The sequence below is a fragment of the Centruroides sculpturatus genome, unplaced genomic scaffold, assembly GCF_000671375.1.
Source record: "Centruroides sculpturatus isolate CEXI.00-Female unplaced genomic scaffold, Cexi_2.0 scaffold203, whole genome shotgun sequence".
Classification (NCBI taxonomy): Eukaryota; Metazoa; Arthropoda; class Arachnida; order Scorpiones; family Buthidae; genus Centruroides; species Centruroides sculpturatus.
Genome location: NW_019384324.1, coordinates 203,719 through 222,351, shown reverse-complemented (window position 1 = coordinate 222,351; position 18,633 = coordinate 203,719). Strand labels below are relative to the sequence as shown.

At 30.2% G+C, this 18,633-nt stretch overlaps 1 protein-coding gene across 2 annotated transcripts; it reads right to left on the bottom strand.

Moving 5' to 3' along the window:
• Positions 1–583: 583 nt before the first annotated feature.
• LOC111626363 lies at positions 584–18,623 on the bottom strand. Of its 2 annotated transcripts, XM_023369720.1 has the most exons (12): positions 18,555–18,623; positions 15,818–16,034; positions 14,851–15,023; positions 8,694–8,887; positions 4,427–4,583; positions 4,316–4,351; positions 4,076–4,240; positions 3,713–3,910; positions 3,524–3,640; positions 2,593–2,823; positions 1,900–1,949; positions 1,424–1,535 (listed from the first exon to the last, which is right to left on the bottom strand). In XM_023369720.1, the coding sequence occupies exons 1-11, from the start codon at positions 18,604–18,606 to the stop codon at positions 1,924–1,926; spliced, it is 1,566 nt and encodes a 521-aa protein (XP_023225488.1). In that variant the 5' UTR covers positions 18,607–18,623; the 3' UTR covers positions 1,424–1,535; positions 1,900–1,923. The 2 variants fall into 2 exon arrangements, with proteins under 2 accessions (XP_023225480.1, XP_023225488.1); XM_023369712.1 differs by lacking the exon at positions 1,900–1,949 and having other exon boundaries at positions 584–1,535.
• Between the last annotated feature and the right edge of the window lie 10 nt (positions 18,624–18,633).

The following is an 18,633-nucleotide window of genomic DNA, read 5'->3' as shown; positions in this document are numbered from 1 at the left end:
TTATAGAGACATATGGCGTATCTCTTAGATGAAATTGCATCAGATATACATATTCGACACGAAAAATCACTTTTCGTAGCGGCTACGACCTCAAAATAGCAGCTTAATCGACCAATNAGGAAAAAAAACTGTTAATGATCTTTATTCATGCATTTAATTTAAATTTTTGAAAGTTAATCAATTAACGTATTCAAATTTCAATTTTTTAAAATTAATCAATAGATGTTCTTTTTTTTACTTCAGATTTATACTATTTAAGTATTAACTTATTAAACCATATTCGACACGAAAAATCACTTTTCGTAGCGGCTACGACCTCAAAATAGCAGCTTAATCGACCATTTTACCAAAATAATCTCGGTATGATTGAAATCGTTGCCTGTAAGGATTACTCCAGTAATTTTCTTAATTTATGAAAATCGCTTCTCCCTATAGATTTGTCACGAAGGATTTTCAATTTAATTGTACGTTAAAACGATCTCTTTACAGATACCAAGTGCCAAAGTTTTCTCTTGGGTGGATATTTAACACGGAGCCATTTTCATCCAATCAAAACACAAGTTTTAATATCAACAGATCGGTTTATTGTGAACCAGGTGAACATTCAAGATGGCGCACATCACCCATCGCCATCTTTTTACAAACGATATTTACAAGGAACTCTACCCACGACTTCTCACCGGTGAGAAACCAAAGAATTATTATTTACAGTAAAAAATTCATCTATATTTTATTATATAATTTATGTATGTATATTTATATATGAATATGTATCTGTATATACACACGACACGAGCGAATCTACACTCCTCCGTATTGCTAGCTGAAAGAAAATAAATTTTTTGTTGTATTTTTGTATTTTTTTTTTTCCTCTATAGTCTTCGTTTCTAGAGACGTACCAGGGTTCCTGGCGTCATGGAACCTAAAAATAACATATGTTAATGTGCACTAATCTAAGATGCTACTTTTGAAGAGAGATAGAGAGATAGAGAAAGAGAGATAGAGAGAAAGATAGTGGGGGAAAGACGCCTTCTAACTATCAGAAAGGCACGTTTTGTTCGAACTAAGGGAGGAAAACGAAGCACCTACAGTTGATATGGCTCAGCAGCGACTATCTTGCGTACTAGAACATGCCGGGGTGCGATAATAGGCGCAACTACATGCTCCATTGTGCTTACAGCTACCGGGCGTGATGACAAAAACTTCGCACTCCCCGGTCCCACTGGAGTTAGGAGTGGTGGCTAAAGAGCTGTGTTTCGAGGTCCTCCTAGAAGATCCGGGTGGAGGAGGACGAGGAGGAGGTTGAGTGGGGCTTAAATTCCTCAAAAGGTTCCTCAGAAGTGGTAAGTGGGTCCTGGATTCGCCCTGACTATCCGGAACAAAGGCTAAGTTATCAGCACCACTGCGGGTCATACCGCTCACTGCCGTCGTATAGTCCGGGGGTGGTGTAGTGTACGGCTTGACTACGTCTTCGTACGACGGGGGTGGATCGTACATAGGTGGGGATGGTGGAGAATTCCTCCGATTCTCGGCATCTGCAATACAAACCATCGGTTATCAAGTACAGTGCCAATAAAAGATACAAGGATTTCTTATGTTTTTACGTCGAATTCGATAGATTTTGCTAATTTATCTTACTTATAATCCTACACACAAGCGATTTTCTTAGAGACTTTAAATTATATTACATACTTTCTGAGAAAATTGATTAAATTTTATGTAAACGTTTGTTAACAATATTGGTCGAGAATATTTAACCAGGTACATCTATATTAAATTTCAAGGAAAATTTTTAGACATTTTCTACGATTTATGAGCTTCTCACGTTCTAAAACTGGCAACTGTCTGAAATATAAATATATATATTTGCAAGAAAATCGATCAAAATTGTATAAATACCCATAAATCGGTGATAAAATATCGTTAGAGCAAGGTTGTAGTGGCACCATCTAGGGATAATTTAGGTAATTATTATTATAATTGCGAATTAAAATTTTTCAAAATTAAATATCTAATCTTTTTCATAAAAATTTAATTAATTTAGATTTTAAACAAATTAACCGTTTCTGTAAAAATTTAAGAAAACGTAATTAACAACTTAAAAAAAAATAATCCTTTTTTGAAATTTTGCGTGGCGCCATCTCTTGATAATTATGTTAATAATTAAGTTACATAATTAATTACGGTTTTGTTGTTAATGTACAACACAAAAAAATCCCTATTATTGAGATAAAATACACTAAAAATATATACAGACAGATAGATAGAGAGAAAGAGAGAAAAAAAGAGGGATAAGATAAATCAATTTTACGAGAGGGAGTGAGCACGTGCCATTAATTTGTTAGCATCATTGAAAATTGTCCAGTGATTGATAGAGCAGGAAGCACTTTAATCCGGATCACTACAATAAAAGCTCAAACAATACCCAGACAGAAAATTGAAGGCTGAAAGAATCTTTAATGAAATCGTTGCAGGGAATTTTTTTTGGCCTCAATTACGTCCCTCCTCCAACTGTTTTTGTACGTAGACAAACTATTTACTTAGATTAAATAGTTTTTAAAATTTTTTAATAGATATATTGAGACAACTTACCAACATCGCCACTGATGGTGTGTACCGCCTCGCGAATATTCGGAGTCCTCCTCTTCTTCTGCAACTTGGTAAGGACTGTAGCGAATGTCCAGACGAACATACCAAAGCCCGCAATGCTAGCGATGAGTATGAGAGTTGTAGGGTTGCCTGAACCTCCTCCGTCTTGCTTGGGATAATATAACTTGGGTGAGAACGATTGCCACCAGCTGGTGTCCCGACCACTCGAAGTACCTGAAAATATCGAAGCCACGTGAGTGTAGTAAGCTCTTCCACAGCTTTAAATCCTTATATTTCCTGTTATCACACTCGAGTAACTCTATACTGCTACTTGTAGCAATATAAAGTAACGTCCAAATTACTTCTCTTACCAGTCTTTATTATACTATTGGCATTCTTGTTTTTGGTGCGAGTCTATCACGCGATAAACCAATTAGGCAGATTGACTGAGTGGCTATAATTATATCGAGTCCCTGTTGTACTATATATTTACTATAATTTCATATTTATGACGTTAACTGTATGGTTACGTGATCTAAAAATAGATAAACTAATATAAAATTATTCGATTTAAATAGGGGTCGGCTTTAAATTAATGCGTTTGGAAGCTTTGAAGCCCCCTTTTTAATGCAGGGTCTGTGAAATTTTTATAATAATTTTTTATTGATATAGCTGATTAGGAATGCATTTATTTGCGCTTGAATTAAGGATCCACCAGTGGCCGACTGAATAAAACCACCGAACACTCGTGGGTTCGCACCTCCTCAATAGGTTGTCCGCGTGGAGTTTGCCGGGTTTTCTTCGCGTTGCTAACATCTAAATAGAGGGGCCAATTTCCTTTAGAAAGTTCTCCCTGGAGGAATTTTCCTTGGCAAATCGCCCATTGCCGTATACTAAACTAAATCATTGATTTAAGAAGAATGAAGATACTGACCCGTGAAACAAGATGATTCGTCTGATTTATCACCACAATGATTAAATCCATCACATCTCAGTTGCTTCTTTATACATCTTCCATTTTTACAGCGGTACTCCTGCGTGTGGTGGCATTCTGCAACATGATATAACAATACCATTAATCGATCTATTTCGATGTATGAAAATCATGAAATTTAATAGTTACCGTTATAAGTGAACGTGCTATAAACGATCGACATGAAGGAATTGTTTCCAAAACACCCACTAAACCTTAAATAATAACCCGAACTAGCTGATACAATCAGCTCTTGACCAGATGGTTTCTGGTGGTAACCTCTGGCTGTGTAGAGAAGGCGGGAGGTGGACGTGATACCTTGTCTAATCTCCAAAGTTGACTTTTGACCTAAGAGAAATATGTACCATATACTTGTGGATTCTTCTTTACAGCATTTTATTTTGGCTAAGGTACTTCAGCCTGAAGTACCTTAGCCAAAGCAAAGTACCAAATCCGAGTCAACTCAACAATGACTTGAAGTCTTCGGGTCAAACTGGGATTCGTATAACTTACCCATGTTCTTAAATTGGGCTATTCTTAATGCTAAATAAGTTTCGTAGGTGTAGGTGAATTTAGGATGGATAATCCAAACACAATCATAAATCTGCATCTTCTGGTCAGTATTGGTTTTGCTTAACGTGATTACTCCTCCATGATTTTCTAGAGAACCACCGCATTCTGTAATGGAAGCAGCATAAAATTATTCTTGTTTTGTCGTCACTAAAAACGTTTTTTTATTAAATTGAAATTCACCCGTTGAAGGTAACATCACTTGGCACTTCTCAGCATCTGCAAAAGGATCCAAGTTAGATAAAGCTAATTAATTACGAATAGTTTGATAACATAATTAAACATATATTGTACCTGCAAAGAATGCATACTTGGCTCTGAAACCAGAATTTGGATAATCATCGTTTGCTTTAAAGTAAAGTGTTAAATTAGGCCCTGTTGAAACTGTAACTGGTGGACGGAAGATATTCCCATCATACATTGCTATTCGTGTTCTATTAGTATCCAGAACCTGTTAATAAATAAATTGAAGTTTAAAATATTTCGGCGTATTTAGTCATTTATAAATATAAAAATAAATATTTCTCTACAAGGATTTAATAAAATTAAAATATTCTTATGTTCCTTAATCCTAGTAAGATTAACGGAACTGACATTGTCTAGTAGTTCACCTGCTTATATAATAGTATTGAAGAACATCAGGATCTCTCAGAAATTCTGATGTTCTTCAAACATTTGTGTGATTCTGCAACGTGTTTGTGCGATTCTGGGTGAGAGAGGCCTAGTCTAATTATCTTTTCAGGCCCCATAAATGGTCCCTCTGGTGCTATCCTATAATGTATATAGGTCCAAATAGTGCCAAAATTTCGCTGCATTTGGAAAATCGATTTCATTTTCTGCAATTGAAATTACTGCGGAAACCATTATTATAAATGATTTCTTCAATATTTCAGCTATTATGGATCCATTGTCGCATACAAAGTTTTTCGTTTGCTTTGTAGAAATATAGCAGGCTTGGGTATATAATATAGCACAAGTTTAGAAGATTAATATTTACTAAATCATAATAAAAATTATCTTACAGAATATACCACAGAGATAATTTAGGGCCACTTCTCAACGTCATATCAACCACTGTTTAGGTCCCAGCCCGATTTCCTTGAAGGTCTTATACGGATACAACTACAACACCAAACGATCGCCTAATTATCGGGCTATAATAGCCCGATAATTAGGCGATCGTTTGGTGTTGTTGTTATCTACTCGGGCTGTGAGTTGATGTTTATATATACGGATACAACTATAAACCGCAATGACCACCAAGAAGGCAAAGACCCTGACTGTGTTTGTGGTCTTCGCTTTCTTAGAGCCTAGTCTCAAGTAATCTGAGTGTCTGGCACGTTGGGAGTATCATGTGGAACGAACTCATTTAGTGAATTTTATCTCAATGAACGAGTTCCTCTCCCGTGAAACTATGAGTTCGTGTGACCACTTAAATAACTTAAGACTAGACACCTTAAATCTACAAAATTAAATTATAAATTAAGTAGAAATGTCAGGTTCTTTAAAAAATGGAGGCTAATTATTAAAGGGATTGTAACAAAAGACCAGACTGATTGAGTGGGGCAACACAACCTTTGGCAGATCGCCCATAAACACATGGACGATTTGCATACGGGGTGCCTGCCGACAGATTTTCTATGGTAAGCCGTCGCATGATTAACACGTGAAGAAAACTCCACGTGGCCAGCACATTGGTCAGGCGCAAAAACAGGCACATCACTGTGTTCAGTGATGTTATCCACTCGTTCAATGATAGGCGCTGTAGAAAAGAAACTAAAATGCTAAACAATTGATGGATGAATTAATAATTAATAATATTTTCCACGTTTTCCATCCACTTAAACAAGAATAATTTCGAAATAAGCAGTACTAAATTCAGATTTAATATCAAAATTCAGCCTCCATTTACGCCTTAATACATTCATTCATCATCAAAGGGATAAAAGCACAGAAGACAAACATAAACACAAAATTGAAATATACAAAAGAACGGGGGGAAAAATAAGAATAATAAAATATATTAATGGCTTATTTTCTATTCAAAACAACATGAATATTACATAAACTTTCCGAAAAGCAAAACACATTTTCTGTTTTATTTATTATTACTTTTTTATTATTATTTTCCTCTTCTCTATATTCCATTAGAAATATTTGAAAATTTATATATTTAAATGGGGAAAAGAAAATTTATATCTAGTTTTATTGAGAAATATGAATGCTAGCAATTTTCCCTTCGACACTGTTCAAGAATTATTTGCTTTATTTTATTTTTTATTTTAGAAAAATATGTAAACATCTTCAAAAGTTCTCTATTAAATTTGAAAAGATAAATTTTCTTCTTTTTTTTGGAAGTAAATTTTTAAGTATGGTTTATAAAACGCTTATTTTATGAATTATAGAATGTTCTATACTCCCTCTCTGTGAATTCCAGCCTGTCTGGTCGTGTATTTTCTATTAATTTTAATGGAGCATTCTAAATAAGTTATATATTTTATGGAGGAAACACATTATGCATATGATTTTATTTAATTTCACTCTATTAATAATACAGGAAAAAAATTGTTTTTTTTTTTTACGATTTCTTGCTTGTTTTATATCGATTTTATTACATTAAATAATAAAAATATATACGTATATATGCCTATTTACATATGTTAATTTACTTATAAATAGGTGATAGTATTCATATCGAGATTGAAAATGGATACATTTTTCTATTTATCAGAATCGGTTATGAGATTTATATCAAATTTTATAACCTAAATCTTTATAAATATGAATATTTGCAGTGACTATAAAGTAAACAAAATATTCTCAGGAGATTTATAAAAAAAATTAATAAATAAAGTAAAGTAAAATAAAACGTTTTCTTCAGACAGGCAGTTCCATCCGTTATACGTTAGATATCGAGTAATAAAATTTTTCAACGACGTCATTGTTTCGTTTACTCTAATTGGTCGAATTTGAAATAGACATTAGTCCTCTGTTAATCTCTAAAATTTTTAATGATTTCTAGTTTTTTTCGATAAATAATTAATCTCTAGAATTATTTATTTATTTGCATTGTTCTTTGGCATAAGATTTTTATATTTAAAATCACTTCTATTTAAATTTGTTAATGATGTTGACAATGGCAAAACGGTTTATTAGTGACCGAATGAATACATTGCCACATAGCCCACCCGGGGCACCCCTTTGGCCACATAAGCCATCAGCCAAGGGGAATACTCTATTTTATGGAAATTTTTCCTATTTATTTGTTAGGTACGTGAAGAAAAACCGAAAAATTCCCGCAAACCAGCGGTCTCATCCACTCGGACATTTATGCATACTGTATTCGATCCTGGGTCCTCCAGAGTGGTAAGTTTAACCGCCTCAAACAAGAAAACAAACAGATCTATATCTGGAAGTTTTAAATTTATAATTGCCCTAAAGTCTAGAACTTTAGATGGATCCTAGCTTCTTCATATAGAGTTCTAAATAATACTAAAGTTCTTCTGTATGTAAATTCTAGAGTTATTTAATATTCTAGTAGATAAAAAAAAATCTAGAATTTTCAAAATGTGGAGAAGAAGCTCTACGTAATTTATTTATATGCATAGTTCTATAGAAATGATTAAATCAGCTACAAACTCTTGAAAATACAGTCGACCCCCTATAACACTGTTGATTTTTCCGTTTTATATGAATTCCATGTTGTACGAGTCACTTAAATTTTACAAATACGTGTGCCGGGCTGTGAACGGCTCGCGTATTTCTAAAATGTAAGTGACTCGTACAACATAGAATTCATATAAAACGGAAAAATCAACAGTGTTATAGGGAGGGTCGACTGTAATCGTTGTGTACACTCCACACGCCATTTTGGATCATTTGAATACTTTTATATTCCGAAATATGTCGTGTATTTATTTAATATCTTCCTTTATAAAAGAAATTACTGTATAAAAATTTAAAATCATTTCATATATTTGCACATATCATGCTAGCGTGGATATTGCAACTATTTCTTGTGAAGTTAAAGCCATTATTAAACTATAGATTACACAGAATTCTAGATAATTTGTAAGTAGCTAGAATTATTTATGATTTTTTTTCTAAAAGTTTAATCAATTTTCTCGGGATGATATTAAAAATTTTATGCATAAGATAAACATATAAGAGAAGAATTATAGAAAAACAACTTCTCTATATAAAAAAATAAATCTATTCAGTAAATCAAAAGCACGAAAGGTAAGACGATTGGAGAAGAAATAATTTTTTAAAATGATGAAGAATTTTAAAATATATTGAATCACACATTTAATAAAAAAAAGAAATGAAATTTTCTAACTTACTTCGAAGATTAAAAAATAAAAAATAAAAAAATAAAATAAAATTCAAAAATATCTGAAAAGAGAAATAAGTCTGGAAAAATTCAATAAAGGAGGAAAAGAAATCTGGTAAGATCAATAGGAGAACATCACACGATAGATTTTTATAGGAAGGAAGGGGGGAAAAATGATAATAAATATAAGAAGAAGAAGAAGAAGAAGAAGAAAAAGAATGCACTTGCCTCTATGTATGACCAAGGTGATATACGAAAATCGGTGAATATTATTTGTACGCAACCCATGACATTTAAATTGTGAAATCTGTATTCTGCAACGTAATCACTCGGATAGATTTGAGGAAAATAAGGAGATTGAAAAGTTCCTGTGCCATTGGATTCTGAATAGTCTTGTGTGCCTTGGAAGGTATAGATGTTGTCTATAAAAGAAAAAGTAAAAAATAAAAATAACCAATAGAGCCTTAATAATTTTGTTATAGATTGAATTGACATTCGGATGAGTGGTATATAAATTTTAGTCTAAAATATCTTATTTTCTATCGAGGAAATAAATTTTATTTTCCAGGGAGAGAGGGGGGAGAAAAGCAATTCCTCTTGGCTTCTAGGAGTTTCTTATACAAGATTGATTAATTTTTAATTGAATTTATTATGAAGAAGAGAAGATTTAAAGGATGTACTGCCATCTATTGATGATGATCTTGGTCCTCTGAAGGATAATGTTTCTGCTGACGTGATAACGTTGAATGTATGTTATGGCTCATAATTAATTTCAGTTAAAATAATTGAAATTAATTATTTAAAAATGTTAAAAGGTATCATTTACCTAATTACCTTAGGAAAAAAAACTGTTAATGATCTTTATTCATGCATTTAATTTAAATTTTTGAAAGTTAATCAATTAACGTATTCAAATTTCAATTTTTTAAAATTAATCAATAGATGTTCTTTTTTTTACTTCAGATTTATACTATTTAAGTATTAACTTATTAAACTATCTTCAAATATTACTTTTTTTGATAATTAACCAATAGAATTTTTTAAATTTTATTTTTAACCAATAACTTACTTAGATTCAAATTTTCAAATTTAAATTATTTAAGTATTGACCAATCGGATGATGGCATTTAAAATTTTGAATTCAAATATCTGATTCATCAACCAATAGCGTTATCTGAACGAAATTTAAAGATTTGAAGTTATTTATTAATTAAAATTCATTTAATAAACGTGGAAAAAAGCTTAGAAAGTAAAAATACCAGTATATATTTGAAATTTATTACTTTTTTTGTGGACTATAGTTTATAAAATGATATGAAACATATTTTTTTCCCTCTTCCCTCAATTTAAAGCGTACATTCGATATTAGAAAACAGGGATAAAGTTACTCAAGGGCTAAAATTGATTAAGTATCCAATAAAGGGCTTTAATCAAAACAGTTTTCTTTTCTAATATTGATTGAATTTTCTGAAGCATGAAGGATAAAGAAATTTTTCATCCCTGAGAAATTTTTCTCTTGATATTTTCTAATCAAAGTAAAAGGATATTAATTTTTCCCCCCGCCTTTTCAATTTGGATTAAATGTACGACAACGAAATTTCTTATAAGTGAATTAAAAAGTAATTTACTGATCACTCTTTAATAAAAAAAAAAGAATACTATATCTGTGCTTTATGCCGTTCTATTATTAATATTGTTGCATTTATTTAAAATAGCCAGCAACGAGCTGCGTAACTTTCCTGGCAACAACGTTTAAAACGTCGTGCGTGGCGCCATCTGTTATCATGTTTTATTTCAATAACTTTTTATATAATTAATTATTATAACGTGGAGAAAAATGCTTAACTTTTAGGGTAGGGATGAGTTTTTTAAAAGTTGTAACGAGTAAGACCGTCATTAAAATAGATCCCATTCGAGTTATGACACTCGATCTGTAAACACCAATATTTAAAAGGGATAGGACTTCGGTCGAGTGTTATCGTATAGGCAAAAAGGGCAATTGACTGGGGGCCCCCACCAACAGAAGGATCCCAAACCAATCTTTTATAAGAAAGTATTTCCCCAAAGAAAGTGGAAATATATTCTTCTTGAAGAAAAAAATGTTTGAAATCAACACCGTACAGTACACGGGGCCCCTAAATTAAATTTACCTGTGCCCCCACGAAGTTATAACGAGCCACTGCAGGAATTATTAAGCTGTGTCCCCAGTAAAAGTAAAAGTAAAAATAAAAATAAACAAAAAAGTAATTTTTGTCTCCATCTTGTAATATAATTAAACCATTTTAATACGTATTTTTAGATTTAATTTTTATTACGTTTTTGCTATTTTTGTATTTAAAAACTTCTACTTAATTAAAATAAAGTCATGTTAAATGGCATTATTTATTCATTAATGATGATTTGTTTCAAAGATATTTTCGTATAAAAAAAAATTCATGGAAATTTAATTTGGAATAAAGCTTTATTAATCTGTTTATATCTGAATAATTAATGTATAAATAAATTATTATATTAAACGGATTTATTTTTATGTAAATTAGAAATAAAAATAGTTAAATATTTAAATTAGGCGGATATTATTAGTTATATCTTCGAACGTGTTAATTAATAAAAATTCGTTAAATTTTTAAAATTGTTTTTATTTTTAAATAGGAAGAAAATTATTGGCTAATATTTCGAGTTATATATTATTAAAAGTCGATTGGCTAAGCTATTTTTAAATAAAAATGAGACTATTGGCTAATATTTAAATTTTCAAATTACTTAAAGTCTATTGGTTAATACATTTTTAATCAAGAATAAGACTATTGGCTGATATTTAAATTTTCAAATTACTTAAAGTCTATTGGTTAATACATTTTTTATCAAGAATAAGACTATTGGCCGATATTTAAATTTTGAAATTAAAGTCTATTGGTTAAATTATCTTTTACATATATGAATTTAAAGAAAATTAATTGTTTTATATTTTAAAATTTTGACATTAAAAAACAAATAACCGTTAATTTAATTTAAAATAAACAAATAAATAAATAAAACATTACGAATATCAATTGAGTAATACGTTAGAAATATACATACTAATTGGATACAAATGATTAAATATAAAAGTTTCAAGCCCAAAGCAAAAATTAAAAATTTCATTTAAAATTTAAAATAATTTCATTTAAATTTAATTAAAGTTTAAATTAAAAATACTTTCATAATTTTAATTTGTAAACAAATCTGCTCATGGCGCCATCTCTGGAAGATTACTATAATTTTTTTTTTTATTATGATTATTTTTCTTTTTTTTCATAAAGTTGCATAATAACTTTTCTAAAAAATATTTAAATTTTTCTTTTCCCTAACATACTTGTTTCCAATAAAAAAAAATAAATAAATCCAGTACCTTAGAAAATTGATTTTTATCAAAGAATTCCTTTTTTATATTAAAGGTAAGCAATTTTTAAGAGTTTCTTAGGACCAAAAAAAAAAGGTAGATTCAATACCAGAAACAACACAAATTGGATATTTCGGGTTGTACAATTTTATTTTGCATTCTTATTCAGCTTTATATATATAAATTTATAGAGTTTGTTTCCTTTTTTTTCTAACGTAGCATCCTGGCTATGAATGTAACATATGACCGAAGCTCTTCTTTGAAATATTTTAATATCAAGTTTATGGATTTTTGTTCTACTGATATATTGCTATTTTTTAAAATTATATTTAAAAATTTATGCTTACACGGATACATATATACCTCCTATTCATCCACCTTTTATAACTTATAAAACCTTATCTCTCTTCTCAGTTCTAAATCAAATTTATTGAACTTTGCAAGATTTAATTAAATTTCCTTCCCTTTTTTTAAAGTTTAATACCCCTATTTTACTCTATTTCATTTTTTTTTCATTTAATCTTTAGTTAAGTGCTTTATCTCTTCCTCATAATCACCTCGTATAATTAGAAATTTCTTATAAATTATCATCCAATGAATCTTCTGAGAATCACAGTTTAAATCATTCCATTGGACGAGCTTCTAATAGCTCCAGCGTGTAATTAGCCGTAAATATTTTTACTAATTTCAAATCTGGATTATTTTTAACAGCTTTAAAAAAAATCGATAATCCGGTATTTTTAAGGCTAGAGAAATTAATTCAAGCCGACGCTGTAAATTACAATTTAATTTACGTTTCGCTTAATTGATTATAATTAATTCTCATTCATAAGATGTAATTAACTTTATTACTGTTATGCATAATTATAAATGACAAATTTTCGTCCATAAAACATAATTAAACTCCTCTTCTAAATTTCTTTTCCTTAATGCTTAACGAACGGAGGGACTTTTTAAAAATCGAAATTAATAAATACGTAAATCGCGGATACGTCAATAAATCGTTGGCCCCTCCCGCTTTCGATCGGCCCCTCCCACCGTCAGTGGGCCACGCCTCTTTCGCTGTTTGGCCACGCCTCTTTCGTCACCAAGTCACGCCCACAAACGACGGCTCCAACTTTGTAATGTTGATGCCCACTCCCCCATTGGTAATTGGCCCACCCACTTCGGAATTGGCCACGCCCACGAGCACGCCCCTCTAAATAAACTGGGGAATCGACTGTATTTTTTTTCTAACGAACTTTTAAAACCGTTTTAAACCCGAGAAACGTCTGGAAATTGAATATATAATTAATTGCATTTTCCTAAATGCATTTTAAAGAAAGTTTGAAAGATTTAAATTGCATTAAAGATTTTTTTTCTATGGGGAAGAAAAATGGATGAATGAATGAATGGGAAGGAAAGTTGTAATTTTACTTCTCTCATCAAATGGAAATTCTTTTTTTTTTATTATTATTATCTTCGCGTATACTTAATCGTTTCTTTAAATTGAAGACAAGACAAGTAGATTAATTATCCTTCTTTGTGATTCTCATTTACATTCATACCCGATAGCAGTCTAATTATGCGAATTTTATTACCATTAAAAAAATTTAATGTAGTTAGTTCGGGCATTAAAAATCTAAGGAAGGAGAAAAAAACACCAAATGGAAATTTTTAATAATCTAATAAGAATATTTTTATTCGATTATTTAAACTTCCTCAATTTTTTTTACAAGATGACAATGTATTCTATGGAGTAGTCAGCTTGAACTTTGACTTTATTGAGGAAATTACATTGATTTCTTAAGGATTTCTCGATGCAAAATGGCGTCTTAAGTTGGAATTTTTTTCTTTAGAAAAATTTAGTCGATTTTATATTAAACTGGACTGCTGACTAGTTTCTTGCAGGCTTCTTCAACATGTCATCGTACATTTTAATAGATGAAATTTGAGCTATATATATTTTAGATTTTTAAAATTAAAACTTATTAAAGGAAAGGATATAAAATAATTTGTATTTTAGAATGCTGAAACATATCTTAAGAATAGAAATAAATTGCAAGTTGGGATAATTTCGTGATCTTATTTTGGCATTCTAAATTTGCTTTTTAGAACAGGGGAACCTGAGAAGGTATCAGGGAGTTTGGGGCCTCTTGGCAGCTTGGGCCTTTTATGCATCCTTAAATTTACTTTTTTTCCATCAAGTTTGAGTTAGCCTTTACTTCAGCAAAGATAACTGCCAAATATATGTATATATCTGCATATATGATGAATTAATGGTTCTCAATTTCTCTAAACTAGTGGCACACTTATTAATGGTGTACTAATGTGTTGTACCAAAGATAATCTATAAGATATAAATGAAAAACAATCACTGGTAAATTACAATTTTTAGCATCCATATTGGAATTGAGAACATTCGAATATTGCAAACTCAGAGTTTAAAGAAGCAGAGATTCAGACGACAAAAATTGTTTTATAGAGAAAAATCTCGATCTGAATTTCAGTTATCAGCGTTAGAAATCAATATCTAAATTTAAATCCATGGATCTGAATCGATTTTACCCGAATTGATCGATCGATTTTTATTAAATTTTTATGAATCAAACACTGATCGATACTTCAGAATTACATGGAAAATTCTGAAAACAAAGGTCAGTTTTGAAAGTTTAACATCACAATTTGGTCAGCCGCCCAAATCCATAGCCATAAATTAAAGTTAATGGTTCATAGTCTGGGATTCAAAAACATGGGGAAAAAACAAGTGTCTACAAGAATTCAATTTGTTTTCTGTCTGGAGGAGTTTCTAAATTTAATTTTCTCGTCGAATCAGGATTATAAATCCGTAAGTTAATCCTTCAGCATTACAAATAGACTATTGAAGTCTATTTTTAGTTGAAAAAAAGATTGATTTTTCAGCTAGTAAACCATTAACCCAAATTGAAAGATCGACGTATCGATTGTGTTGTCTACAATCTTATAAGTTACACACGAATAAAACTTAAGGGGATTTACACTTACTCAATACAATGAACTGTAAGGTGAAAGAATCAAAGGCTGATTTTCGTGTATAACGAATGGAAGTGACCTTGGTCTGAGATTCCACGTGATGGAACGAGCTGTTTCGCCCATAACCGCATAGATGACGCCTGACGTGGTCGTAAGATGGTTCTACAATTTGGACGTAACTACACCTGAAAAATTAATTTAAAAATGTTGTTAATTTAATGATATTTCAAGAAATATGAATAATACTAAACGAATTTCTATAGTATTTAATTGGTTTATCCGGTAAAACTACTGTAGTACAAATACAGCTGTACAACTAACAGACTTCACTATCATGTATAAATGTGAAATTTTCTTATTAAAATGGCTTTTAATATATAGAAATTTACTGCTTAAGTACAATTTCAAAAAGTAAAACTGCAAAATTTAATTACAGTGTTTACATTATTGCTGAAACAGGAAACCATTAGTACAGAGACCTTTCACAGTAAGACAGTAAATTACATTTCGTGAAATTCAGAATACTATAGAGATTGTTCTACAGTAGTATATTTGTAGGATTGAGTCTCTCTTTTGCCTGCTGCTTATTCCTTTTTTGGATCATTATGTGTGTAGAGTAGTACGCTAGTACGTAAGTGCCAAAGTGCTTAAGTGTGATTGTAAGTGCCCAGTGACAAAGGCACTAATGGCTTCCTGTTTTAGTAGTCATTACAGGTATACGTGAAACATTGCCAAATGTTAACAGCTTAGTTTATTGATGTTAATACTACAAAAGTATTATAATATTTGATTTATAATTTATTCAAAAACTCTAATAAAATCATTGTTAGAAAAAGCTATTGTATGCTACTACAAAAACAGAAGAAATTGGGTTATAGAACATAATATTGCTATTTGCAAAATGGCTATTTATAAGATCTGTTATAGTAACAGAACAGCGAATCCCGAATAAAGAAAGTAGCACGCGAATTTAAATTACCTGCAACTGTTGTCTTGGCTACAGGTAGAAATATTTATATGAAGAAAAGACACAGAGATATGGCAGGACGGACACGTGACCAATTCGACCATACACGTCGTTGGTACTGTACTTGTGCCATTTTGACCGGACGGAAAGCTTTCGTTTCCAACACTTATCTGTCCAACTTCACCCACTTTTATGTAATACGTGTATTCATTCAACATTGTACAAAGATCTGAAAATAAAAATAATTAATTTTATTTAAAAATTTAGTTTAAAAAACGCAGATTTAATTACTAACGTAAATAAAATTACTGAAATTATCCAACAATTTTAGTAAAATATTCGAATTTCTTGTTAAAACGTGCGTAAGATTATTTAGATTATAAATATTAAAGGCCCTAGTTGAAGCCCTAAGCTGTGACGTATAAAACCCTTACTTTCTACTAATTAGTAATAAATTAAAAAGCGTGAGGCCCTAAAACGTAGCTCATTTAGTTTACGTGCAAATTTTATTTTAGGCATTTAGACCATTAATTAGTTACTTATCAATTATAATTCGTTTAAATTTTATATTAAAACTGATAATTTTATATTAATTTTTAAAATTTTATCCCCTGTAAATGGTACTTCACTGTAAGATGACATACTTCACTGCAATGCTCCTCGTGATTCTGCTTTAATATAGTTAATATAACTCGTGTTATTTTCGTCATAACAGAGTGCAATGAACCTTTAGAAATCAATTTATGAGTTAACTATAGATTAACCTAATTATTAAAGTAATATCACATGTTATTTTGTTGTTCTGACCCCATCTCTCCCTATACGATTTTTCATCTCTGAAGTAAACATTTCAATTTGAAACACAGTTGTAAAACTCTGTAATTTATATTTCATTCCTGTTTTCTTCGCACGATAAACTTCTTCTTTTTTTACATTTTCTATCTAACAGGAAGGATAGATAAATTTGTTTTTTGTTCTCAAATGTCACGAACAGAATCGATAATAATAATAGCAATCGTGAGTTCCAATAATAACTGTCCAGTTAACGTGTAAATTACAATAATTTGCCATTATTACTTTACTATAGCAACGAGTCCTTTGTATATTTAATTAGTTTAACTATAGATTAATTGATCAAATATATATATATATTGTGATTTCCTTGTTTAAAATGTTGATTTGGAAGAGGGAAAAATAATGTTAGAAGTTTGAAATTTTCTGATATTTTTTCTTTTTATCATATTTTCAGTTTTTTAATGTTTTTCTTATTTTAAAGTTTAACTGATACAGCTATCTTTTACTGCAATCTATTTCTATAAAGCTTTCTTGACACTGTCCCTTTAGCAACGTCGTTTGTCTGTTCTTTTTTATTTTTTTTTTCTGCTGTTCCTTTACTGATTCTCTTCAAGATTTTTTTTTTAAAATTTACAACAAAATACTTTTAGTTCTTGTTTTTCTTCTCTTTTTTTTTCAATTGTTCAACTTAAAAATTTAGGTTTTAACAACAGTTCTACTTATCTTCATATTTACACCATTAAATCTTAACAAACAAAAGAAAAATAAACTTTTCTACTAACAGAATGCAATTTATTTCCCCAATTTTCTTTCCAATTTAATATTATTTTATATTCTAGATAATTAAATTCTAATTAAATCAATCTCTTCGGATGTAATATTTCGTTAATTAAGTCGAATTCTCAATTGTAGACTTTTATTAAAAGTTGTTAACTTAATTTAATTTTTACTCATTTTCTATTATACAAAAAAAAAGACGTGCTGCTATTATATCAACATTTTGCTTATAAATCAATAAAGAAGCTTGTTTTATTTTTTTCTATCTACTTTTTAAAATTCAAGTCAGCCCCTGTAAAGCTATCATCTCTGCAAGCATAGATACTTCACTGCAAAGCACACAAATTAATTTTCGCAAGATTAAACTTGTTTATCGAGTAAATTAATAAATAATTCGGAGGGGGAGTGGTGTTTTTTAACGTTTTAAATTAATTCTATAGACGTTAAGCCGTGTTCTTAATAAATTTTATCTTTAGAAAACGGTATTAAAATGTATTAAAATAACGAACGTTTTAAATTCCAAACATTCATTCGCAGTGATAAAATATTAAAAAATATGTTAATTTATGTCCTTGTCCTGTGTTGTATTCGTTTAAAAATTGTGTTGTGAATGACGCAAAGAGACAGTCGCCAATTGTTCCATGTAAAAATCGTTTTCAGCTGAAGAGAACGTAACACGAAACCATTTTACATGTACTTTTGTAAACTTTCCTTATCGATCCTCTTCCCATTTGATCACGGTTTCTGAGTTTCTAAACTATTTCATCCGTTTTTATTTTCATCTAAAAAACGAAATTATATATATATAAATTCCTTTATAAACTAAAAAAAACAGCAAGAAGAGACCTGCCCCTGTAAATGATGCTTCTCTTCACAATAAAATACTTCTCTGCAACACACAAAGATTAATGTGGAACTTCTCATGTTCGAATATATATTTCCAGACAAGATCAATACTTTAGCTATTTGTAATCTTATACTACTTTAAGAATAAATTACAGTAATTTATATTATATCTATAAATAAGGAGGATTTATTTATCTTTCTCCAGTTTTTTTTATACGTGTAAACGAACTATACAGGTTATTAATCTAAATTAAACATTACCGGGATAATTTATTTATTATTTTAAATAGATTTATAGGTTAAATAATAATAATAAGAAGAAGAAACTTACCACCGCTTGGAAAACTGTAAACACGAGATGTAAAACTTACAAGCAAACACATCACCAACAAACCTAATTTTTTTTTTTT

Bases quoted from the DNA above. Each gene is read 5' to 3' on its own strand.
- LOC111626363 (XM_023369712.1), bottom strand. From the start codon at position 18,606: ATGTGTTTGCTTGTAAGTTTTACATCTCGTGTTTACAGTTTTCCAAGC. The intron at 4,352-4,426 runs GTACAATATATG...ATCCTTTTGCAG, and splicing joins CAAGTATGCATTCTTTGCAG to ATGCTGAGAAGTGCCAAGTG. The intron at 4,241-4,315 runs GTGAATTTCAAT...CTTCCATTACAG, and splicing joins AGTGATGTTACCTTCAACGG to AATGCGGTGGTTCTCTAGAA.